Here is a 27,949-nt window from a genome sequence, read left to right as displayed (position 1 = left end):
GAAACCTTTCTTAAAGACTCCACTCGAAAATGCCTTTGTTTGTTACAAAAATAGCGATTAAAACCAACTCAGAAAATTTTTTAAGGCGAGAGCATAAATACATATGTATATATATATATATATATATATATATATCATATATATGTATATATCATATCATCATCATAGAATCCAATCCATTCCGTATTTCATTGTGCTCTTCTTAGGGCAAAAATTTGAAGCACAAATTTTGACACAAATGATGGAAGAAAGTTTTCTTCTCGGACGTTTATGAAATATATGCTAAGTCCCATATAACCAACCAAGCATCCGTTTTTAGTTTCAAGATTCTCTCAATGTTACATACATAATGTGAACTTTATTCATACATCCTTTCACGTTATTATTATACATACAACTTTATATATATATATATGTAGGCACCTATACGCTTACATACATAATTCACATACAAAAGTCAAAATGTGTGCATCGTTCATAACAGTCAAATATCATACGTGTCTGCGTGCATTTCCATGTGATGCTGAAAGAGTTGCACATGTTTGCTAGCGTAACATGCGCATGGATGTGTGTTTTGTAACATTATCGCAATATGACGCCGTCAATTAGTAAAGCAGTAATATTTTTCAGTCGAATATCGCCATTTACTTGCAGGGTTTTGCATAACCGTAAAAGACTATGTGTTTTAAAGAAACTGCCTGAGCTTTATGAAAAAAAAAAATCAAAAAAAAAAAGAAAAAATAGAAAAAATTTAAAAGCATTTAATAAAAAAATTTTTTCAGTTGATGGATTTCTTTTTTTTTTTTTTCTTTCTGTACACCATTACGTGACTCATGGAAAAAGGACAGATTAAATGCATCTTCAGCCCAACTTTTTCATACTTAGCTGCTGTGGAGTCACGTTGGCACGTTGAAGAAAGCAAATGTTATAGATGAGATTGCATAAGTAAGGATCTGGTTTGGTCATATATATGTGCGTACGAATTTACGAATAGGTTTCAAAATTAATTTACTTGAGAGAATCTCTTTAAATTGCTCTTAATAAATAAGAGCACCACGAGAACTCTTGGCCCAGGTGTGAGTCTTAAACAATCATTGTCTCAAACTTATTTATAAATCCTCGTACAACTTTTTGTAAATTGTGACAAAAGATTTCAACTCAAGTTCTCCTGGGGAATAATGACTTTTGGAATAATTGACTTTCTCAGCTCCTTACGACTAGTGATAAGGTTATTTTGGATCAAAAAGCAGTAGTAAAGTTCTTTGAAAAGTTTTCCACCTAAGCGTAAAGATGGCAGCACTAGTCCACAAAAGTTGGGACCATATTTGTATATGCCATCACAAATATGCGCGCGGCTTTGATTTGACAAACGTTTGAATGAGGTAACGTAAGGGGTATTGTGTGAAAATGGGAAAAAATTGAATATCAGGCTTCATTTAAGTATTTGTCTTTGAGAGACAATAAGCCAAGGTAGAGAGACGGGGACTCATCGGGACAGTTAACATCGGTAACCGCTGCCGAAAACGGAGTTGAAGTTCAACAAAGGATACAAAAGTAACAATGGCGCTTGAAAAGAAGGATGTTATCCATAAGGAGAGGTTATCTGTTTCGTGGATAACTCTTTTGCAGAGAAACATTCCAAGTGCTAAAGCATAATATCACATCCAGTTGGCCCTCGCAATACATATTCAGCTTGATTGCCGATTTTAACGGCTCACCAGTTCTGCATCATTACTCTATGGGTTTCGATAATTCATCCATAGTTCATCGATTGCAGGGATTTAACAGAACTGCCCTCGAAAAAGTGAACTTTCCTGCAAATGAAGTTTTTTTTTTCAGTACAAGAAGTTATCAATTGAAAGCAAAAAAAAAATGTGTGGAATAACTTATACAATTACGTATGGCTTAAAAATAATCGGAGTATTATTCAGCACTCTTACATTATTACCTACACTTTCTCTTAGAAAAGGAGCCGAGTCAATTCTGCTCGCTCGATACATTATTATTTCTGGATCTTTCACTATTATTATATTATCCCAAATGGGTTGACCACACATCAGTTGAAAAAACCTCACAACTACACACTCTACTATATATATACCTATATATATATATATATATATATATATATATATATATATGGGAACATATATACCTATATATATATAGGTAAAGTATCTTTCAAGATCGCAAAGTAAGCATTGTTTACCATCCATCACGAATAGAGCACAGTAGGTCACTTTCCCACAAATGTCTGACCCCTTTGGACAGATGCATTTAATGATCTTAAAAAGCTATACTCTGTAGACTTTACGAGATAATTTATACTATTGCGTGAAGGTTAAAGCGGGAAAATCAGAGTTTTATTCGCTAACTTCTAGATATATTTATCACCGCTCTCGGAAAACACCAATAACTTACTCAAATATTTTCGAGTGGTGAGTATAATTTTTTTCCCCTTAGAAAGCAAAAATGCTTGCTTAACGGTTATGAATGACGTCTGCCCTTTGATGGGATTAATATAAAAAAATCGCCATTCGTTAACCTTGTAAGTGTGAGAATAAAAAAGCCATGTTCGTTGATCAGAACATGTATTCGAAAGGTCGCACAAAGAAAAAAAAAAAGTCGATATAAAAATGCTTCACTGCAGTCAATAATCATACCATTGCTGATCATGTGTGTTTGAAATGCTCAAGTGTCTGTGTTGAACTTAAGAATAAACCTCAACCATGTCAACGTGACATTGCCATTTCATATAACTTGATGCCATGAAAAATTAATACCTCTGGCAATAAATAAGTGCTTGGTTTTATTGGCAGTGACATGTTGCACCATTCAGTCGCTTTATATATATATATATATATATATATATTTTTTTTTTTTGTTAATTCGTTAAACATTTGACATCATTTCACGATACTCTTGTGTGCGCTTAATATTTATCCTTAAAAAAGTTTTCAATTCTTTATATAATAAACATTTATCATCGCACATATACACATTGACAAAAAGAAGATTTTGAATAGCATTATTTGTTATTAGTATATAAAACAGCAAAACGATAGCCGCAATTAAAACGAACGAAACTTGATTAAAATTAAAGCAATAAAGTATGTGCGTGTCCATGTGCTCATATAAATTTCTAGGTAATTATATTAAACAGCTTCTTTGACACGTAACGTAATACCACAAAATCGTTGAATGGCTCATCCTTTCTTAAATAATTAACGCTTTCCGTGACTTTCGTATCTCAAATATTAAAATCATTTCAAAATATTTTAAAATTTGAAAAAATTATTATTAAAACTTTTACTTACTCTATGTATATATATATATATATATATATATATATATATATATAGTATATGTATATATATATAGTTTCATAATTTATGTGTGACGAACTCATTCCATTAAAAATCAAAATTTTTGTTTTTTTTTTTTTTTGTTTTTACTCTTAAAGTGCAATTTTTATTAAATGCATGCACAAATATTAAATAGACTTCTTAGCCATTTTTATGCCAGGTAAACCGTTGTTGTATGCGTATATTTGCAAAGTTTTAAATGCGCTCGTGTCCATTTACCAGAAAAATTGTTATTCCACAGCCAATATTGCGGCCTACAAGCAAATTAAATTTTAAAAAGTGACGGTGATTTTGCGAGTTTCATTGCGAGTCCAACGAACGAACAAAACGAAAAACAAAAAAAGAAAGAAAAAAAAAAAAAAAACAAAATATTAACCTGAACTATAAAAAAAGCAAAAAAAAAAAAAAAAACAAAATAATATTCAGAGAAAATGAAGAAAAATAAAATATCAATGTTTTGCTGTTAAACGTCATCAACAGCCAGCATAACAACAACGACTACAAAATTGGAAAATTTATACAAAAAAAAAAAATAAATAAATAAATAAAAAGAGATATATACCCGCACGCATACAAACACACACACAAACACACACACTCATATACATATATATATATATATATATATATATATTTTTTTTTTTTTAAGAAATGCAGTAAATATACGGTTTCATGCTGTTTTCTCATTCAACTGCGTCGCACGCAAGTTTATGCAAATACCACAAGATAGCCATTGTGGCATAAGTATTATATGAATTGGCTTTACCGAAACGTTTTATATATGTCCAACATTTTTGAAATGTTTTTTCTTTTTTTTTTTGCAACTTTTTTGCAACTTGTTCTCGATAGCATTAATACTTCGCATTCGAGTTATATTAGTATACCCTAAATCGGGTATGCTGTCGGATTAAGAATTCAATGCAGTGAACTTACAATGAGATCCGTAACCCAAAGTCCAGTAAGTGTCTTTAAGATGCCTAACAATTACCCATTATACTTGTTGTTACGATAGTCTTCTACGTACGTCAATCTTTCGTATTGCTGCTGCACTGCTACATTTCAAAAACTTGACCAAACTTCACCACTTTGCAACTATGCGATATCTGTGGTATAGTTATTATGTTGCATAATAGTTACTCTAGTGAAGTCCGGGTTCCAACCGGAGTTTTTTCAAGATATCTGCAAATATATGGTACATTTTCTGCGTTCTTCTGTGTTTCTTTTCGCGTAATTATTATATACGATATACTTCCCTCGTCACTTATAGTTTTTCTAGTATTTCCACCTAAATAGAGATTCGTTGTGCGAATTATTGGTTTATTGTTAAGATGGATTTACTTCATCCCTTAATCTGGATAACTAATTAGTAATTAAGGAAGATGCGCTCTGGCTGAAAAGGCGTATAATTCGTTTTTATCCGTTTCGGTTCAATTCTTACCGCTTGCCTATTCCGAATTTTGTTTTAAGGCTTTCTCATACTCCTAATTCTCCATGGGAAAGGATAAAAGGCTGCTAGGGTAGGTAGGGTAGGAGGAGGGAAGATGAAAAGTTAATGGCATATCTATCTTCATTTTGTTTGTTTTGCAATACGCATCTTAGGCACAGGTAAACTGTTGTGATCGTCGATTTTTGTACCCATCAGCGAAGGATGAAAGATATACTCATTGCCAAAACGCTTACAACGCCGAGAAGGAAACAACAGAGACCCAACGAAGTGTATATAGTCGTGATCAGCATCAAATTCTAAGTTCGTTTGAGTGTGTCCGTCTGTCCGTCTGTATAAGGGTTGCTGTGAACATGCTCCTGGGTGCAAAAGTGAAATTATCGAGTTTGGCAGAAACATTGGAAATTCTTGCGCGCAGGTTGGTATTGAAAATTCAGGGGCAGAAACAAGCTTCAAAAATCCCGCAAAGTATACAAATTTTCGACCAATTTTAAATTTGGAATGCATATGTCCATCTGTTTGCCTCCGCAATTGTGTAGTATTTGTGGTAAACATTCTCCCGTCATCGAAGATGAAGATATCTTGTACAAATTTGCAAAAGAATTTAGAAATGATTTAAATTTTTTCAAGGACACGCCTACAAGACCTATGCGATAAAAACTTTTATTTTGAAAATAGAAAGGAGCCGCGCCCACTCCATATTATAGAGCATGGAAATTTAGTTCTTTATGTTTTTCAGGATAACGCTGATGGATATAAAAGAATATCACTTTTTTACTTGTTAAAATTCGTTTTAAAATTCGTCTGAATTTCACAAAGAAACTTAATTTTTTTGATTCCATCAAAATTAGAACGAAATGAAAAATATTCATTCAATATATTTTATATATGAATAATAAATCAATGCTTTGCGAAATCGATTGAAAGTAAATTATAGTTAAAAGCTTGAAAGGGATGTGACTTGAAGTAGCATCGTAAAGCAAGCAATCATTTCAGATAATATTTGCAACATGAAAAGACAAAATTATTATGGAAAATGGAAAAAAAAACTGATATTTATTTAAAAATATAAACAAATTATTATTATAATTCTTTATTATTATTAAAAATTAAAAATAAATTTACTATTCAGACGTAACTTTTTTTCTTTCTAATCATATATTTTCATTTTGTTTTTGAATGTTTTCATTGCAGTACCACCAGAACGACCGATTGTATATAAGCCAAATCGTCATGAAAAAATCAGTAATGTAGAAACCTTCAACGAAGGTAGCGATATTGTCTTAGTTTGCGAAGTATCAGGAGGTAAGCTATGAAGTAACTACAAAAAAAAAAATAAAATAGGTCAAAAATGTCATACGGAAATGTGAAGAGTTTTGAACAATTGTATCCAAATGTAACAAAAAAAAAAAAAAAAAAAAAAAAAAAAAAAATTCCTATCGAAAAAGATCGTTATCGAAAAGGAGAAGAGTAAGTCGCATTACTCTCATTTTTTTTTTGTTTTTGTTTTTTTTTTTTTTTTGTAATATAATGAACTCTTCTTCTTTAATGTTGTTTTTTTTTTTTTTTTATTTCTTATCGGCAAAGCAAAAATTTCAATTTCCTTTTCCCATAATTCTTATTTGTTCAATACTCTTATCGTGAATACATAGACCAAATAAACATACATTCCCACCATACCTAATATGTATATATATATATATATATATATATATATATATATATATATATATGTATATGTGTCTATCAAAGTATTATAGATATGTCATATTTACGTAGATATGTCATCTTTGTTGATTTTATATGTGTGCTGCTCTTTCAAATAGGACGGCCACGGCCAAATGTGACTTGGTATTTGGATAATTCTGTGATTGATGAGTCATTTGAGCATCGTACAGACGGTAAGACCGTTAACCACTTGTCGTATCCAAATATTGGACGACAACATTTGAATGCAAGATTAGTTTGTGTGGCGAGCAATACGAATCTGACTCCACCGAATAACAAAGTGGTCATACTGGATGTCAACTGTAAGTATCGATTTGCGGTATTTATGTATCTTTTTTTATTTACCCTGAACTGGCTCCTGTAGCTATGAAAAAAAGCTTGCTTAGCACTTTAGCCGTCTATAAATGTATATCATCATCATCATCATCATCATCATCATCATGATCATCATGTAGATATACGATAAACGTATATGTATATACATGTACACATATATAAAATGGATATACATATGTATATATGCTGAAAAGCATAGCAAGCGTGCACCCACTTAGGTGTGCGCGCCTTGAGGATAATTTAAGAGTTTTGCATACACACATTGATACTCAATTCCTGTAGCATTAATATTGGTTTTTAATGCTAACAGAGACAGACTGCATTGACTGTTTTTCTACTAAAACTATGACAACATTCATGACTATTTATAATTTAAAGTACAATAATATCAGTTAACGTGAAATGAAATATGTCTGTTTGTGTTAAATTTATTTTACATTTTTATATGCTCGTAGCGAAAACCAAGCATTATGAATGAATTACCCATTCATCATTTTATGCATAACTATTAAGATGTTATGGCTTGATATTGAGAATACAAAAAAAAAAAAAATAACGAAAATATTAGTAAATAAATATTGTTGCTATTGAACAAATTAAGAAATAATTAACATTATTAGTTAGTAATTTATATAGAATGATGGGATGCTTTTCCAAATTACGTAATTTATATAAATAATCTAAACAAGGTCTGTCCTTGGATTGAAGTTAATATTTATAGATCTTACTCTTAACTAAGATAATTTACTTAACCAAAAACAAGTAAGAACATTATAGTCGGGTGATGCTGATCATTACTATACCTATACCACTTCGCTTAGTACAGTTATTCGTTCGATTTGGTTATAATACATCAAAAAGTATACATTATTTTCATGCAAAGTCATCATTTTGATGAAAGCCCGCATATTGGGAGGTTGGCCTTTCTCTCCATGTAAGTAAGTGATAGCGCCTATGCAAAATAAAAAATAAAACCTATGTGATCGAAATTCACTAGCCGCTTACCACTTTATGAAGTGAGGCCTAGGACCCTAGACCCATGTGGTTCAAATTAGGTCCATTTAATTTTTGTATTTAATTACTATCACGAAGAAATTTTCATCGCAAAAATATTAACAAATAAACTTTTTTGGCACGAAAGCATTTACGTTTCATGAGAATCCTTATATGTGATAGTATCTAAAAAATAGGCCTATATGATCCAGATTCGGTAAGGTAGATTTCTTTGGCAATTCACTATTACGAGCCAACTTTAACCATGAAATATTACAAATTAGAACTTTTTATCATATAAAGCTTCAATCACTGTTTATATTAGAGGGGACTCAAAAAACTTCCCCAGTCGGTCCAAAGCGTTTACACTACTTTAGAATGCCGAAATACCAACACTTAATGACTTTTGCCTAAAAAACTTATGAAAGATTGCAATAGCTTTCCATATAAAAACTTTTCGGAAGAGCGCATTATTTAGGGAACCGATTCGAACCATTTTAGCGTCCATCCTTGCGTCACTGTACCAAATTTTATCAAAATGTCAGAAAAATTGCGACCAGTAGGTTTAACACACTTTTACATGGACAAACATCACCTGGACAAACGGACAGACAGACTTAGAGCGACTCGTAAAACGATTCTGAATCGATCTATATAATGAAAAGTGCGTCTACCTTAAGCCCTCCTAGATGGTACATACGTTCGTAATAAGTTACTATACACCTTACAAGAAAGTGGTATAGGGTACAACAAAACGAATAAAGAATGACAAAATCATAGGCTCTACGAGAAGCTCATTCAACCCAAGCCGCTGCTAACTGATTCGGGAAAAGTATAAAATTTTCATAAACTATCAAGAAATTATTTACAAATTCCGAAAAGTTTCCATTTCTTTATCTTTCATTTATAATATATTTATGTATGAGTTTTTATCCGTATATATAAATCTATTCATTTTCAGTGAAACCTATTGCTGTACATATAATGACAAAAGATCGATTCGTATCAGCTGATCGAACGTATGATATTGAATGCAAATCTTCGGGTTCTAAACCACAAGCTGTAATTACTTGGTGGAAGGGAAATAAACAATTAAAAAAATTAACTAAAAATGTAAGTATTTTTCATTTTAAAATATTAACAATCTCATACGCATATATAATATAAGAAATTAATAAAAGACCGCATTAATTAAGTGTATAATGTACGTGCAACGATTGAACTCTTTAAAGCATAAAATCGATGAAAATCACTCATATGTAATTATGTAATTAAGCAAATATTTTCTAAAATAATTTTAATAATCGAATAAATCTTAAAAGTGAGACTTGATTTAATTTGAGGTATTTAATATAATATACCCTAAATTCCTATCCTACTTCTTCAAAGGAATTTACAATATAATTAAGTGAAGTCATTCAATATGAATGGAAAGTACACAATGAACAAAAATATTTACTTTGATGATGGGAATGGGGTATCATCATCATTATTTGTTTATTCATTAATTATATTTATTTATTTATTTTTTTTTTTTTTCGTATTTTTACCTAATTTACAGTTTAATGAACCTGACAATCAATCATTAAGTATATTAACCTATACACCTAGCCGAGATGATGATGGTAAATATTTAACATGCCGCGCAGAAAATCAATACATTGAGGGCAGTGGTATCGAGGACAAATGGCGTTTAGTTGTTCACTGTAAGTATAAATCAAATATGCCGACATGCCAGCCATGTATGTAGTAATCATTTTAGAATAATTAATTAAAATGTTATACCAGCAATTAAGTGATAGAAAGACATGATATGGAATATTTGAGCACAGCTTGTGGCAAATTACTCGCTTCATTGAAATTCTAACTAAATAATAACTAAGTTCTTCTTTTGCCTTCTTTGAAAGTCCAATATAAAGTTTAGTTCTGTCCGTATGCTCTTTAAAATATATATCGAGTATCCTATCTCAAAAAAGCACACACTCGACACTCCACATATATTTGTGGCAACTATTTATAGAGCAAACTGTTGCCAACTTCTTGGCAATTACCTAAATATACTCATTGGCAACTCATTGATTGTTACGGTATGAAATTTTAATTGGCCAAGACTGCGATTATTGACTTTTAGCTATTTATTCTCAAAACTTGACAACTTAAGGCAACCAAAGAAGACATCACATCCTAAGTATATGAAGACATGTCTATTCAAATTTTTATTCAACAAACAATCGATTTCACTGATCATTATTAATTAGTAGAAGTTACACAAATGGACCAATAAAATTATAAATTCTTCTATTCTCTTAAGCGGAAAGGCATATTAACAATCCTTTTGGCCAGTTCACGTGAAGAGAAGGGGGAAGGAAGTTATTAAGCATTCGCGGGCTCAAACCCCATTTCGTTTAGACAATACTTGGTCATAGCTGTGGCGGGTAGGCATTAACCCCAAGCCGCAAAAGATACCGCAAAAACATTTTATATGACCTAATACCTATAAGTAAATGTATGCAAATAGGACACTTTGTATAGAGTGATCGTCCGGTTTTATCAAATAAGTCGAGCACAAAAATGGATAAGATATTACCCAGATAAACTGACTGACAGTACGTAATACCTAAATCGATTCAGAAAATGATTCTAAATTGATTGATCGAATGAAAGACGACTGTACTGATTATTGCCTACACCACCAAACTCGAATGATAGTTCAGGCTTCAAGCTTGGCAAGAAGCTCAAAGAAAAAATAAGTCAAAATCTCTCAAATATATCTTATGCAATTTCTTCAAACACAATATTTTTGCGAATTGCAACGTAACGTAATTATATATATGTATTTAGTCATTCAGGACTCGTGTGTGTTTTGTTTGTATATGTGGGAAAACTTTTCTCTTTATTCTCGTAGAAGCAACCTGTCGTTCATTAATAAATGCGTATCCTTTAAGCTTGAGTATATTTAATTTTACAGCTCAATTCTCATTCGTGTGTGTGTGTGTGTGTGTGTGGGTAAATGGATGGATGCGTATATGCATTAGGGCCTGTCTTAATCATGACTTCACTCATACTACACCCGCTTCAGTCAATTTAATTCAATTGTAGAATTGTGTAAATGCTTTTAATGTCAGTTTTATTTCGCCATATACTGCTTACCAAGAGCTACTGTTAGCACGATAGCTTTGTATGTTGGTTGGTAATGTTAGTAGTTGGTGATGATGCTTTCTCTGTTTTTTTTTTTTTTGTTTTTTTGTTTTTTGTTTTTTTTTTTGTTTTTTGTTTTAGTTGTTATTGCTATTGTTGTTGGTGTTTCTAATATCCAATTTGGACCATTGTGTTGATGATGGGTAAACTGTGATTAGAAATGAAATTGGCAAAGTTTGTAATAAAAATAAATTACACATTTTTGCATTTATATGGACATGGTTTTAATGTCATTGAATATTGCTTTTACCGTGTTCATATACACATACACACAAACACACAAACACATCCCTATATATATATATATACGTACGTATGTACACGTATAAACAAACATTAAATGCAGTGATTACGTGTGGAGAGTGTATAAAATGATTGTTTAAAAACCATTTTTATTCTATTGGTTGTGTTGTGTTGTTAGTCGCCTTTAACATTTACACGCAAATAACACATGCATACAATACATACATATAAACATACATACATACATGCACACAGATAAAAACAAGAGCAATAAAAGGAAAAAAAAAACTTTCAATTAAAGCATCAGAGTAACAAGCATTATATACCAAAATACCAATAAAATTGCGTCGGATTATACGTGAATAACGTACATTATAATGAAAATTACACATTAGAGTCCATCTGGTCTAGGTAAGCAGCAAAAGGTGTAAATATTTTAGCTTTTATAAACTTTACGTTCTGTTGATAAAATTACAACAAACGCAAAAAAAAAAAAAAAAAAAAAAAAAACCAAAAAAAAAAAAAGGAAAAACCAACTGTCCGTACGTGTACGTAAATAAAAGGCTTTTGTGTTAGTTATCTCCCCGTTGGAGATGACCGCTGCTGTTGTTATCGCTATTTTATCTTTTACTACATTGACAATTTATTTTAATATCATTTAAGAGGTGTTTTTTTTTTTTTTTTTTGTATATATTTTGGGCAACGAATACGAGTTAATGAAAAATATCGGACACGTAAAATCTAACTTTACATCGCGGTGATGTGTAATTTTTATTCACTCTCAGTTATCTATATATATATATATATATATATATATATATGTATGTATGTACGTATGTATGTGTGTATGTATGTATACGCATTTGACATTCACTCTGTTTGCCGTATTCATTTAGTACATGTTTATAGGTTTCTGCGGAGTCATATTGTTGAAATATTGGTCTATTCATTATCTGCCAAATGCTAAAATGCCAAAAAGTCTTTCATTTTAGTGATTTCAGTTTTGTGGTTCAAAAACTTTCGGTGACTATTGGCTTTAATTGCATGTATTTGGCTTGATTTTCAAATCTTTATATACATATATATATATATATTTACGCAGAGCATTTACAGTTATTTCATTTATATTGGAGTAGAAAATGTGTAATGTAATTAAATTGTTTGTTGTTGTTTAATTTGTTCATCAACCATCAACCAAAAGATAAGACTTTTACTTTACATCACTTTACCTCTATATAGAAAAAAATCGATACTCACCTGGTATCGAATTTCTTATCTTAACAGAATTGATCATATATGGAAGCTGCGGTTATTAATTTCTGTCCCAAATTTAATGATCATTTGGATTCTTCAGGTCCAAGACACGGTCTTCATATGTCACCGTGTGACTTTGGGTCGCATCATGGTATAAAAATACACTTTTAATGTCATTATGAATTTCAAAATTTGCAAAAAAAGATTTTTTTTTTATTATTATTATTATTATTATTAAGTAAAAGAAAACTTTTTTTAGGAAATAATTAAAAAATCAAAGTTCATAGTTCAAATAAGTCTCAAGGGCTCAAAGCGATTAGCTTAAGGTTAAGAGTCTAATTAGAGGCTAGATTTTATCTTATCTAGCAAATATAGTTTTCCGGAAACCCTTGAACTAGACGAGACATTGGCAGCGGAGGGAATTGAGACAAAAATTTGTTATTGAATGAATTAATAAAACATATTAAGTAAAAAAGTTTAAAAGAATTAGTAGGATATAAAAGGAATTGATAATAACTAAAACACTGACATGCATACGTGTATGATATCATATAGTAATGGATATATTGATGTAATCTACTGATATAAATCGATTCTTAGTAACGAAAATCTTTGAAAATTAATAAGCACAGGACGCAGATGAAATGAATCGAAACATACAGCAAAATAGATTCGTAATTTTAATATGCTTCCTTGGTAAAAGTCGCCCTTGCAAAATATAAATTATCTTGGGGCCATCTTCCCTTGGCCTCTAACAATTGCTTCCTTACAATGTAATTGTTATACTCCTCACTGCAGGGTAGGGTAGGTATAGTCATTCTGTTTTTGTTCGAAGTTTCAGAGAATCTGTAAGGCATATACGTTCTTGATCAGCCTGAAATTCTGAATTGATTAACCCATGTCTGCCCGTCTATCTGGTGTTTGTTGTTAGCACTCTCTTGGCCCCAAAAATGAAGATATCGATTTCAAAAGTGTTAGGGAAATTGGAAATTTTTGCACACCGGTTGGTATTAAAAATGGGCCAAAATTGGTCAGTACAGTGAAGCGTAAATTGAACGCAACTCTGTTTTTCTTAACAAAAATGTATGGACTTTTCCTCGTTACTCGGATCAATAGACATTACGTTTAGGTCAATAGAAAAATAAATTGTTTTTCTGAAATATTTATGATAGGGTTGCCAGCCTATAACAACGCCTTAGTTGCTCGCTATTAGCTTTTTTGTAAATTTATGGATTTTTCCTCGTTACTCGGATCAATAGACATTACGTTTAGGTCAATAGAAAAATAAATTGATTTTCTGAAATATTTATGATAGGGTTGCCAGCCTAAAACAACGCCTTAGTTGTTCGATATTAGATTCTTTGTAAATTTTGTTTCCCTTAACCTTCCGAAATAAATTCTTAGACGAAAAGAAGAAGACATTGAGCACTAGTAACACAGGTTATCGGTCCTAATCTATAAAAGTGCATTAAGTGTTGAGCCTGCCTAATAGTTTTAATAAAATAATATATTGTATTGATGTTCTGTTCTGTAGCGGATTTTAGATTGTCCTATAGGATTAGTCGCTCCGCAAGCAATACTTTTAGCCCAGGAAAAGTTATCGCAATCACACAAAATGTGCTTTATAGTGAGAATTTGTCCGCAATTGCTTATATAGGGGAGGAAGACTTCTTACGAAATATGAAAACACTTTATTATCTTGTATTATTCGTTTACAACATTTGTAAATGATTAAAAGTGTTCTTAAAATCAATTTTATTACCTTACTTTTGTTGTAAAAGATATTGGAATAGTATGCTATTAAATATCCTTATGAAAGGGAAACCAAAACAATCATTAGAGACTTTTAATTAATATACGAATATAAAAATACATATTACGCTTTACATATACATACATACATACAGTGGTAGACATGAGTTTAGCACATTTTCTTTGGTTAGGCGAATATTCGTTTGAGTTTTTATTTTTCTTAAACTGTGCCCTTTTTTCGCGTTGTGTGCTATCTAAAGTTCAGGTAACATTATTTTTCTTTGGTCATTTTAATGCATTTGGATGTATTTTCCCTTCCTATTGGCTAAAAACTTAATATTTTGTTGGATACATTTTTGTTTTTAATAACACCTTGCATATATTCTGGGCGCACTGTTCTCCGTGGGCATGTAACGCTTCACTGAAATTGCGTATCAAACCTTTTGGATTTTCGTCCACAAATCACTTAGATTTTTGGGTTTTTCCCCACTAAGATGTTGCTCTACATCATTCCATAAGCTTTCAATAGGATTGAGATACGACCACTTCAAAAAATCTATGATGTTCTGTTCACTGTGCGTGAAGCGTTGTCATGCAAGCCACCTGAGTAGCCTGGTTTTCTCTACATATGGAATCATTGTGTTTACAAGTAGAGTTTTATAAACATATCCATGATCCATTAGTGAATCAATTTTATGTATGGGACAAATACCATGCCCAAAAAAAAGCGGGCCCACACCAGCACATTTCTACTACCACGCCTTGTAGATCTCTTAGATGTGTACTTTGGATTGCGTTGCACGTTTGGAGGACGCCATACGTACCGCTTAGCATTTGATCCGAATCGACAAAATTTCGATTCGTCACTCCAAAGTATATTTTTCCAAAAGGTGAAGGGGGCGTAAATAGGGGGCGTAACTTATGCTGAATAATGCATCCAGGCTAATTTTCCTCATAGAATCTTCTTCTTAACGTTCTGGAGGAAACGTCAGTGTCGAGTTTTGTCAAAAACATGTCTTTGAATTACTGTTCAACTTTTCAATGGACCAACGATAGACGCTGTGTAAATCAAAGAGTCCTTCTTACGGGTCTGGGACACTAAGCAACGTTTCTGGAGTTCCCTTCGGTACGAATATGGCCTAGGGCATTGTACCCCATCTTTCTTGAGCAATTTAAAATTGTTCACTATCTCTCCAACGGTTCTCCCTCCGGATAAGAGTAAAAAAAAAATAACGGCACGTGCTGACCGCATCATACGCAACACATTAGACATATTTGTGATAATCGGAAAAAAATATTTGCTTTTGAAAACAATGCATACGAAGTGAGCTAAACTCGTGGCGACCACTGTATATATATATATATATATATATATATGTAGATATGTTTATAACATTTGCATCAATTATTATTATTTAAAAAATATGTATCAGCTTTGTATTCTGTTTTGCGGCTTTTACATGCGGTCGGTCATAAGTGTTATTCAAAGTAATTGCAATATAAGCTAATTTCATGAAACATTTTATTTATTTAATTAAATTGTTTAAAAACCATCATTATATTATATGGTTATAAAAATAACGGCACTGCAAAGAATATTTTATATATGAAATTAATTATATTACAAGTTACACATGTAAATAAGCCTTAAATAAGCTAAACACAAATTGATGGTAAGGCAGTTTTAAATAGTAATCACTTTGCGTTGAGCGATTTTTCTGGCAAAAATTTAATTTATTATACTCACCTCACTGACATAATATGCGACGATATTAAGAGAAAAAATCTTTTATTCATTTTTGAATTACGTTCCTTACGGCCATCCAATCGTACGCCTATCGCCATCTATTGTTACTTAATTCAAAGCATCTATCATACGAAAGATTTGTGAGATATTCATTTACTTTAGACTTACAATCATATGCTGAGCAATATAACAGAGAAATCATGTGATACAAGGACTTTTTCCTTTGGTTTTTCATTTCATTTTCATTCATTCACTTGTTAAGTAACTATAAAGTCATAGGTATATTACTTAGTTACATAGATACATGGCATATGAGAGTATACAAGTCAGCTAAATGGCTGCTAACGTAATCATCTTGGTCTATAAATTTCGTAATCATCAATTCCTACCAACAACATAATATATATTATGAGTTGGGCAAGGGGCTCAATTTCCTTCTAAACGTATTTAAAGAATCATCGAAGGATTCCAGACTCAGTGTTAATGCAAAACGAACAAGTCAACGATCGTGCAGCTGGTGAGTTGGACAAATGTGGTCGGTATTAATATGAAAGGGAGGGTATCAATTCGATCTAGAGAACTGGAGTCAATCAATTAAAAGGCTTCGAGGGTTCGACTTGGTATGTAAAAGTAGACAAAGCAACCTGAATTCTAGATAATCGGGAAGGGAGAATTTTCAAAAAGTATGAACGAAGGAGGAGAGATTATCTCTAAGTTTGTTGCTATAAAAAAGACGTTCTATACGGTTAAAAATACTTTGAAGTCTAAGTTATATCTTGGCCACCAGGAAAAGGGTGGGGGTATACGGGAAACGGCATTGAGATACCCTATAAAGTGCATAGATGTTCTTGATCTGTGCGAAAATGTTTAAATTTATTAAACCATGTCTGTCCGTCTGCTTGATGTTTGTTGTTGGCACACTCCTGATCGCAAAAATGAAGATATCGACTTTGACCCATGAGAGTTACTACACGGTTACCTTTTCCTTGTCACTAGTCTTCTAATGTTTTGCGTTTACCTATTTTTACTAAAATGGATTAATTTGATCCATTATTTTGTCGAATCGGCAAAGTGGCAAAAATTGAAATCGTAAACTAAAATTTGACAAAATGATTCCAAGGGTAAAAAAGGGGGAGATAACCTCAAAATAACACTAACAATTTTTTTATACATTGCTATATGATATATGACTTTACTAATCCGCCCACAATTAACGATAAAATTGTATTTTCAATTAAATTTCAATTTATTTGCAATTTACTCATAATTGAGTAAAGAACTTGCTAATACTTATTAGAATAAATTGGAAATAAATTAAATAAATTATCCTTACGAAGCCGCCAGTTGTAGAAGACAATGTGAGAAGGATATCGGTACATTTTCAGTTTCTTCTCTATCGTAAGCAAACAAATACCCATTTTTTCATTTTCGGTTCTTAATCAAGCAAAGAATATTTGCGCGGGATTATAGGGATTTATAGAAATGGTTGGAATAGGTACACGAACGAGTTTTGCATACGTATTATAAACATTTTTTTGAAACTCAAACACTTGAGAAAGAGAAGCAAGCTGCGATAAGCGTAATAACATTTACAAGTTTTTAAATCTTAATTTTGAATTTATCTTTAACTTTAGTTCTAGTATCATTTATGTGGTAATAAGTAGGGGTTCATTTTCAATGGTCCAATATAAAAAGAGGGAGACAGGTATAAATAATTTCATAAAAGAATTTCTATATAAAAAACATAATTTGTGCACACCCATGCCTATTTATATATATATATATATATATATATATGTATATATGTATATATGTATATGTATATAGCATACATGATATATCATAGACCACATTCTCTTTATTGCCTACAATAGCAATAATGATGAGTGGTAGTTGTAAGCAAGCGTGACCTATTGGTAAGGGCCAAAATGCCATCTCTAAGATCCTTTATAGTAAGACATTTATATTAATGGAAAATATCAGTTCAGTATCAGTTTGTTATTATAACGTATTGTGTTAGGCATAAAATTAATTCTATAGTTTTGTTGTTTCTTTTCTCCTAAAGCAGTTTTACTTGATAGTACAATTTTTTTATAATTTTTATTTTTATTTAGTAAAATAATTTTACTTGTTTTTTTTTTTTTTTTTTTTTTTTTTTTTAACAGCACGTAAGATACACAAATTGATTTATTGACCAAAGTTGGAAGAAATTCTTCTAAATGATTTTTTCTGGTGATTGCCAAAAGTATATTTCTCTGCAAGGATATTAATATTTATTTTAGTATTATTGGCTAAAGTAGAAAAGAAGTAGAAAATTTTCTCTCCTATTTTTCTTGTTTTTTTTTTTTTTTTTTTTTATCATATAATACAGTTAGGAATTTGGAAATGCACAAGTAAATAAGAAAGTTAAATATTACTGCCGTTGGCAGGTATGTAAACAAACATAAGGAAAAAACATATAAGAAAACTTTAACGTTCTAATCTCATTACATATGAATTTTCTCGAATTTTTATGGAATTTAGTAATAAAGTCGCAGTAACTAGACAGATTTTCTTGATTATTTCAATTCACTTCACAGGTCACTTCACTTTTCACCTCACACTTTTGCTGACACGTATAGATGCATTTGGGTTATCACGTTGAGTGAATTGAAAAAATACGTATATATATATACACATGTATACACATATATTATCATCATATATTATGCCTAGAATTGCTTTTAGCTTTTTTTCTCATCTGTCAAAAGTCATCTCTGGTACTTGACATTTCAACTCATCTGCATTTCTATTTACACCCAGTGTTCGCTTATGGGCTTGGTTAGCTTAAGGAGACTTTTTTCAACTCGGCGGTGTTTTTTGTTCTTTTACTCAACTAATCACGTAGTTTATTAAAATGTTCCTTGAACGCAGCAGTGCTTCTCTTTTTAGAAAGATATCCGATTAGTTTATGAATTGATCGTTTGTACTCTAGCTCAGCTGAGTCTTTATGCACTCAGCTAAACTTATAGCTTACTAGACGTTGTTGTACACTCAATTGCGCCCAACTTGTCTCTAATTCGCCTGTCATTTTGATTGGTGCACACTAATCACTTACTATAACTCATATTAATTCAAAATAAAAAATATTGTAAATGCTTTAATAAAACTTTCTTGAGATTATTAACGTCTGTTATTTTTTGTTTTTTTTTTGCTTTCAGATCAGCCTACAACGCATTTAAAAATGGGTTCGTCGCTTAATCCAGATGATATTAAAGAAGGTGATGACGTCTATTTCGAATGCGTTATTCAATCGAATCCAAAGCCTTATAAAATGTCCTGGTTTCATAATGTAAGTCAATTTTTTTAATTAAAAAAAAAAAAAAAAAAAACAAATTGTAACCTAACGCAACATTTTATGGCTCATTAGGTAACTTAACACTATTCGATAGTAGAAGAAGAAGAAAAAGAAGAAGAAGGAAAAACTTTACTAATTAATTTATATTACCTTCAGAATTATATAATGGTTGATTATTCTCAGAATCAACGAAAGAAAGAAAAAAAAAAAAAGAGAAGAGGAGAGAGAAACATTTTTTTTATCCTCTTTAGACAGAAGTTGTGCTTAATGCTGTCGATGCTTTATAACATTTTTGAAATGAGAATTGCAATGTGAAAGACTGGCCAAATGGGAGCGAAAGACAAGGAAAATAACATGAATGTGAATGTGAATGAAAATGAAAATGAAAATATGACAAGAAATATAATTTGTTAAAATGAATTCATGTAATCCGGCAACTGATTCGTACAATGCACGTGTGCAATTAACAAAAATTCATTTACTTGTGAAAGACACCATTTACAGATTACTTTACGGCATGCCTGTAAATTAATACATGCATGCATATATATATATATATATATATATATATATATGCATATGTACACTTTATAGCTTTGTATGTTATATACATATAAATAATGTATATGTATAATATATAAGGCAGATTCCGTTTGTAAGATGTTTGCTTGAATGACTTGGAAAACTATTTGACAGTTTATCTTAGTTCAGTTGAACTTAACACTTGGCAATAGCATAACGTAATGAAAACAAACACAAGGCCATCTCTTAACTAAGGCAGAAATACTTACACTCACTTACCTACACAAAATCGTGTATACCTATATATACATATACATGTATGTTGGAATGTATTGCTCGAACTGAAACTCCATTCTCATAGAATTTGATAGAAGTTTTCCTTTTTTTTTCTCTCTCTCTCTCTCCTTCTTCTACACCTTCTCTTCCAATATTCTGACACAACATCAAGTCCGCTCGTTTTCTATTCTATATCATACGTTCAAGTGAAAGTTAAATATATATCCGCATCGCTTTCTCCTCTCTCTCTCTCTCTCTCTCTCTCTCTCTCACTCTCTCCCTTTATCATTCTCTATCTCTATCTCGCTTGGTCTTTCTCTTTGCATTTTCTCGTATATGTGCATGCGTATTTGTGTACATTTGTTTTAAGGTAAAAATAAATTAAATTTTCTTCGTGTCTATCTCTAGTTGAACATCTTTCAGTCTGTCCTGTTTACCTGTCATCATGCCTTTCACTGTGATGTGGTAATCCTTTATTTAACTCGGCTGTCTTTAGTGCAATTTACGCTATATAACGTACTTGAAAGCATAAAATGTACATAGGTTAAGCGTATATACACCATACGTACGAAGAGCAGCACTCATCTGGGGAATTAGCACAAACTCTTCATCATCAATGATACTAGTAGTTATATTAAATTTGTCATTCCGTATGTTGTCTAACAACAAAGCAACATTCTTAGTTACCTCTACAACTTGTATCGATATCATTCATGCAATCGTATCACGATGAATATTGAAAATGAATATAAGGAGAGAAATAGTATACGTTCATAATATAATAAGCTTACATGCCAGCTGCGTTAGCTTGATCCCTAAGCAGTTGAAAAGCATCTTATAAGTGCATAAGAGCACATCATGTCGCTTAACAGTGCATTTCTGTGAATGTACAGAATTGGATGAGGTTGTTTTTTTTTTTTTTTTAATTCTTCCCGCGATAGCCACTGTTAGTGTAAGTCTCCTCTCAGGCTATATGAAAATTGCGTTAAGCCTTGTCGTTTGTCGGAACGCGTTTGATACTGATAGGTATACAAGTATTTTATATAATCAGACATATAACATATTACCCAATGAATTACCAAATGAATTCTTCGTAATGTTATGTAACTTTATAAATAAAAATTTATATTCTTTCAACGGCATAAACACATCACATATGTCTCTGAAGAAAAATCCCTTTACAGTTTTCAGTTCAATTTACAGATTGGACTTTTTATTAAAAGTGGCAGCCAAGACACGTTGCTTAATTTAATTTTGTTCTAGAAATTCCCATGTTAAGGAAGCCTATAACCCTTCCCGACTATCATCCTGACAAGCTCGTCGTCTGCAAAAAAAAATAAATATTTTTTTACATTCATTGCGTAGGACATTCATAGCCAACGCATACAAGCATGCGATTTTCGATGCCATCTAGTCCGGTCTAAAAAAAAGTTGACCGGTGTTGGCCTTCTACGGAAAAAAGTCTCTCGAAAAAGGTCTCTCGAAGTGTGATTAGATAGAAAATTTCCAAAAAAAAAAAAAAAACAATCGAATAAAACGTTAAGTAAAAAATGTTTTCATGTTGCTATGATGGCTTATGTAAAATATCACCCAATAAATTCGTAGGATGACATAGAGATGTATGACGCCCGTTGACGAATCCATATATTTCAAACTTTCATAACATATTGATCGTTAGGTTGCAATTTGTGGCTGTTTTGGTTATGAATTCATCAGTGATGATGATGATGATGATGATGATGGTTTATATGTGATCCTGCCAACTTATTGAATGATATATTATATTTTTATTTTTCATTTTTTACTCTATATGTAATATAAAATATGATTGATGGCTAATTGTTTCTTGTAATCTTCTTCTTCTTTATGAATGCATAGAAGAATAGAAGATTACAGAGGAAGTGTGATTGATATTCATTGTTGAAGTGCGTATGGGGAAACAATCCCTTTTTTTTTTTCAAGATGAATTCGATTATGGGAAATAAGCCAAGTCTTCTGAAGGCTTCAAATTGAGATTTACTGGAAGTTTCAAAGTGTTAATTACCTAATTTAAAATTTGGTTTTCCACGAGACTATTCGCGAATTCGATCCATGTTTAACTAGAAGATGAACGCTATTGTTCAATTGTTGTTGGAATTCTATTCCGATGAAAAAATGAATATGTTTGAGTTGTTGGGCCATGGACATATTTTAGAATGGCGGGAAAGTTCTGTTCTATTTTATTACTTCCAAGTAAATAAGTAGAATGCATCATCTATCTCTCTGGATCGAGTCCTAAGATAAATACTTTGAATACCTTCTATATGAGCGGCCATTGAAGTTCTTACCTATATTTAGCAATGGGGGAGTGGAGAATATCGCAATTCTAATCACGAGAGCAATTATAGAGGAGCTCGGCATCTACCATTCGACGGCTGAATAGCACGACAAACATATTGGATTTGTCTTCAAACAGAGCAGTTTCGCTTTCAGAGCAATTTGACTAAAAATAAATTTCGGATCGTGGGACAATCACCTCATTCACCTTTTTTAATCACAATATTGAGTCATTCTTGGTCAAATTTATTGCGTAAAATGAAATATAGATCATTTACGAGAATATAAGGAGAAAAAGATTTACTGCGAACTGTTGCGAAATCAGATTTTCGTAAAGGAAAACTGAGCCTCTGTTTGGCTAACATAGACGTTTGCTATTTGAAATCGTAGCCCATTTTGCCTCCACGTCGTGCGGTACTGTTATGTAACAAGGTAAAACGTGTCTGTATGTCCAACCTCTTTGCGTAACAACATAAAATTATGTACGTCAAAAAGCTCAAAAGGTCGGAGACTGCAAACGGATAAACGCACTTGTCATTGAACCTCGGTAGTATAGTGCGAGTTTCAATCTTCATCCCGGAGACATTCCACAGGAGCTTACACTAAACAAGTGCTACACGTGCTAAAGTCCTTATGAAGAAAAGCGGACTGACGAAACTTACTTCCCGAACGGGCGAATGTTAGGTCCTGGCGAGCCATTCTATACCCAGCCCTATTTATGGTCTCCTGCGGCCCATACTTTCTTATGGGACACCCCTGGTGAGATGGAAGCGAACCACGTAAACAGGGGCAAACCACCTAAGGCAATGAGCTGAATAAATTGAACACAGCTATCAAGCAAAAGTGGTCAGTATTAGCGAACAGAAAGCGAACTCTGTTCCATCAAGCTAAAGCAAAATTACATTAGTGAATGGGAAGTTCGTAGTCACGAGCCATATTCATGTGACATAGCCTTATCGGGTGATTATCTATTTAAATCGCTTCAACTTTATCTGATGGGACAAAGATACAATGTTGTGTCCTTGACAGTTGCTAAATCTTGTCGGTCCCGGAATAGAACTTTTCCGCCAATGTAACATATGTAATGAAATCAAATTTTCAAGTGAACGATGAAAAATAGTAAAACAATGCTCAGGATATACGTATAAAATGCTCTTCTTATGCGTTTGTGTGTTGTTAATACGAACGTGTGTATATAAATTCTTAATGTCTTCTGTTGATTGCACCACAGCTGACAAGGATACTAAGATTTGTGTGTTTGATGATATCGGCTAAATATATTATCCGTTAGGTGATAAATCTTCGTCGAATGCACTATCTAAGTGCACGATAATAAAAGGTTGATTACTTAGAAATAAAAAACGAGAAAAAAAATTACGAATTTTTTCCTCTTTCAACTAAAGGAAGTTATAAAGTGAACATGATTTGATTTTTAATAACCGGATTACTTTTATTTTATATATATATATATAATATATTTATATTCACGACCATCAAACTAGATAAGCGATGAATGAAACGCTCAGGTTTATCTCCTCTCTACACCCAAGAAAAGTAAATATTTTTAAAATTCATTTCTATTAAGTGTTTTTTTTTTTTTTTTGTTTTTGTCCTTCCGTCTTAAACATAGATATGCGAAATTTTTAATCGAATCAAAAGCAATAGAGAATGAATTTGTTTGCTTTAATGTAGAGTGAAAAAAAAACCCAAGGTAAACTTTAAAGATTATTTGGATTTAAGGATTTAAGGATAAAAAGCATTTACACCGAATATCCTTAAACTCATCCAGCTCATCCAGCTCATCAATTGCATAAGATATATAAATTTGGTTTTATTTCTTTATTCTTATTGGTTTTGTTGGTTCTTTTTATTTTTCTTTTTAGGGCAAAGAATTACATCACAATATATCAGCTGGTGTCATACTATCAGATCAATCACTTGTCTTACAAAGCGTTTCACGTGCATCTGCCGGTGATTACAACTGTCTGGCTGTAAACTCCGAAGGCAAAGGTTCCAGTAATCCGGTGACATTGCGTATACGTTGTAAGTATTTGCTGATCCTTCTTATCTCTCAATATACGCCATTAACACGATAGAAATGTTAAGTTTAAAGTAATTTTTGTATCATACATAATACATATAAAGATACGATGATTTAACAAATGTTAGATTGACAATTGCATGAATGTATCATGCATGTTGCAGAGGTATAGAATGAAAATCTAGGGAAAAAAAAGCAAAAGTCTCAGCCTTCGACTGCACATTACTAAATAAACTTTTGCTTGCAGGATACTGCTTAAGCAAAGTTAATTCTGATAAAAATTTTACTTGTAGTCGAATGGTTTTATTTTTTTTTTTGGTTTGTCATATTGTGTTTGAACTCTCATCTAGCACAACTTAAACGACAATGTCACCTAATTTTTATGATTAATGTTCTTGTTAGTGCACATAAAAGGGGATGAATGTATGAAACATGATCGCCGTAATAGTAGCAGCGATGTACGTTATTAACTCTAACTTAAATCATTAAAATGTGACATATGCTTACAATATTACACTTTTTGTTCTTGTTTCCTTCTTTCGAGCATGTGGCTGGCTGCAATGTGTTTTTAATTGCAATATAAAAATCTACGAAATCTGGTTTACGTAACTTAAAGAAATCTTTATTTTTCCGTAGTTTATCTTGCTTTAAGTAAAAGTGAAGTAGAAGAGTAAAGAGATTAAAAAACTTCGTTTTAGATTCGTTCACATACTGTGCACCTAGATAGAACGTCGGTGAAATACGCGAATAGACTCGATTGCCGTTCTCACTAAAAATGTAAAAATAAATACGTAATCAATCGAAATTTGTAGAATTTTCAACACCTGATTAGCTTAGATAGACTTAAGTGTTGACGCTACCCAGATCTTACATTTTCTGATTTCTTTTAGCAGGAATTAACTTTTATTCTGTTAGATATGACAAGGCATTGCTTAGTTCCCAGCTCGTTATTAAATCGAAGCCGTCTTCTATTGCTCAAAATATCGTAAAGCATTCTTGCTCTCTCTCTTTCTCTCTCCCTCTCTCTGATGAAGAATATATTAGCGGACGAATATTTTTGCATTTTTTTTTTGAAAGTTCAATAGTAGACAACGTATTCACAACTGTACTCCGAAATGTTATCCGGAAGAGGATAAGTTAAATCTTACAAAACTAATTTTCGCATATCTTTCTTGCAAACTTTTCCACTGACTATCTACTGATAGCGTATATTTTCTCAATAAAATCCATATTTCTCTTAGGTGTGTGTGCGTATGTTTGCATAATTGTTTTTGCCAATTACAAATTCAAAGAAAATCAAAAAAAAAAAAAAATGTAATTAATTAAAACTTAAATCCGCTTAGAGATGATCGGTTGAAAACAAAAGATTATTGTTCTGAAACTTGTAAATAAATGAAGTTTTCCATTGACTTTTTTTTTAAAAGAGAAATATTTTTTTTTTCTTTTTCCTTGGGTTTTATTAAACTGCTTTTACGGTAAGGATGGTATAAAGTAAATGAAAAAGTTCTTTGTTTAATAACAAAGAGTCTCCTTCGAAACTTATAGGCAAACACTTACTCGCACCTATCAGGCGAGAGCATTGCCTAATATTTGTGAAAAGAAATTCAAATAAGGAAATAAAAAAAAAGAAAGTAGGGCAAAATGAAAATTCATACATTATTTTCATAAACATACACACACACACACACACACACACACACATACATACATACATACATACATACATACATACATACACTGAGATTGAAACGAAACATGATATATGATATAGATATGTAAATATATATATATATATATATATATATATATATACATATATATATACATATATATATATATATATATATATATATATATATATGTATGAAAAGATAAGCTTATAAAAGGATAAGTGCCTTGAATTATACGTATGGTTCGATTCTTTTGTTTTACGTTTATATATAACATATCCACCTACTCACCGCATACACAAAACGCATATATATATCTCGTATATAATGTACAAGAGCTTGTATTATGCTTTAACATAAAGGCATTAGTAAAAAAAGAACAACTGAATTGAAATAATCAGAGAAACAAAGAGGGAGAGAGAGAGAGAGAGAGAGATAGAGAAAACTAAAAGAAGAAATAATGAACAAAAAGACACTCTTTGATAAATGAAAAGTAATGCGTCAGACACAATTAAAATATCTGTTATTTATGTTAAGATTGGTAAAAGAAAAAGTAAATAAAGTAAAAAGCATAAAACAATTCTTCTTCTTTGTTGTGTCTGACTTGTTTTGTAGCTAAACAGTTTTGAGACCGCATCAACTTCAATTACAATTTTAACAGAGATTGAATGACATGAAGATTACTTTACTTTAAATCACATTCAATTAAACATCGATACATTTATGCGTTAGTTTTTAGAATCATATCACGGCTGACGCTATATATATTTTTGCACTGATTTTTAAACCACGTTTCTTACATGTGGTTTTTACTGTGCTCATATTCGCGCGGTTTATATCTCACTTTTAGATATACTAGATTTCATCTTAGTAAGTGTTGACGTACGACTCTGTATTTTTATGTTATTATCTACTGTAATCTATGAGGTAATCTTTCAATGACAATTCAAGATATTATTTATGCAAGACTTCTGTTAAAATACAACTTATTTCTTCTATTGTTTAAGAAAAATGTTCTCTTTCTCACTCTACTTGCGTCCGATATTATAGTTTACATTTCAAAAAATTGCAAAAATAAGCTTTATAAAAAATTCTTCTCATTTTCGCCACCGAATACTTGATAAAATTACTCGACTATTCTCTTCAAAGGTATATGGGGCAATACATATTGATATGTATATCGTGTTAAATGTTTGGATTAGTATTATGATAAGTTTAGTTAGAGAAATAAATTCTAACACTAAAAACTCTTAAAACACTAGCATCTCGGGCTATCGACTTCATTGAAAAATCTACCGTACTTGAGATTTGATCCCAAGATCATTCAACTTATTAGTCGATATTTTTAGCCTGTTCGGGCACTTAGGCGGATGTGCCTTAAATAACAGTGTGACAAAAGAATGCCTTCAATACAGTGAGGTATAAAAAACATAGATCTTCGAGTATTGAACAAAAAAAAAAAAACTACAACAACGAGCGATCAGCATTGCTTTTCCCATGTTATTCGTTAGAAAACAATGCTGGGTCATAATGGATGACAATGAGCGCCGATATTCAACCACGATGCGCAAAATGAGTGCGAAACTCTCGGTGGAAATCACCCCAATTCATTTAAATGAAATTTCAAACACTAATAACTCAATGACTGTGCAGTTAAAAATCTCAAGTACAATAGAGATGTCAACAAAGCCGATAGCCCAAGATGCTAATACTTTAAGACTTTAGTC

At 31.7% G+C, this 27,949-nt stretch overlaps 1 protein-coding gene across 1 annotated transcript in view; it reads left to right on the top strand.

Moving 5' to 3' along the window:
- The window catches only part of LOC119635151 (protein turtle homolog A), a 109,014-nt gene that overhangs the window by 53,959 nt on the left and 27,106 nt on the right, over nucleotides 1-27,949 (top strand). Inside the window, exons 4-9 of the mRNA XM_038029759.1 lie at nucleotides 6,004-6,114; nucleotides 6,636-6,839; nucleotides 8,828-8,979; nucleotides 9,428-9,572; nucleotides 19,261-19,391; nucleotides 24,395-24,554. Coding sequence (XP_037885687.1) covers nucleotides 6,004-6,114; nucleotides 6,636-6,839; nucleotides 8,828-8,979; nucleotides 9,428-9,572; nucleotides 19,261-19,391; nucleotides 24,395-24,554 — 903 coding nt within the window. The remainder of the gene's footprint in view (nucleotides 1-6,003; nucleotides 6,115-6,635; nucleotides 6,840-8,827; nucleotides 8,980-9,427; nucleotides 9,573-19,260; nucleotides 19,392-24,394; nucleotides 24,555-27,949) is intronic.

The sequence above is a fragment of the Glossina fuscipes genome, unplaced genomic scaffold, assembly GCF_014805625.2.
Source record: "Glossina fuscipes isolate IAEA_lab_2018 unplaced genomic scaffold, Yale_Gfus_2 3, whole genome shotgun sequence".
Classification (NCBI taxonomy): domain Eukaryota; kingdom Metazoa; phylum Arthropoda; class Insecta; order Diptera; family Glossinidae; genus Glossina; species Glossina fuscipes.
The sequence above is the reverse complement of the archived record's forward strand: the minus strand, read 5'-3'. Positions and strand labels throughout refer to the sequence as shown.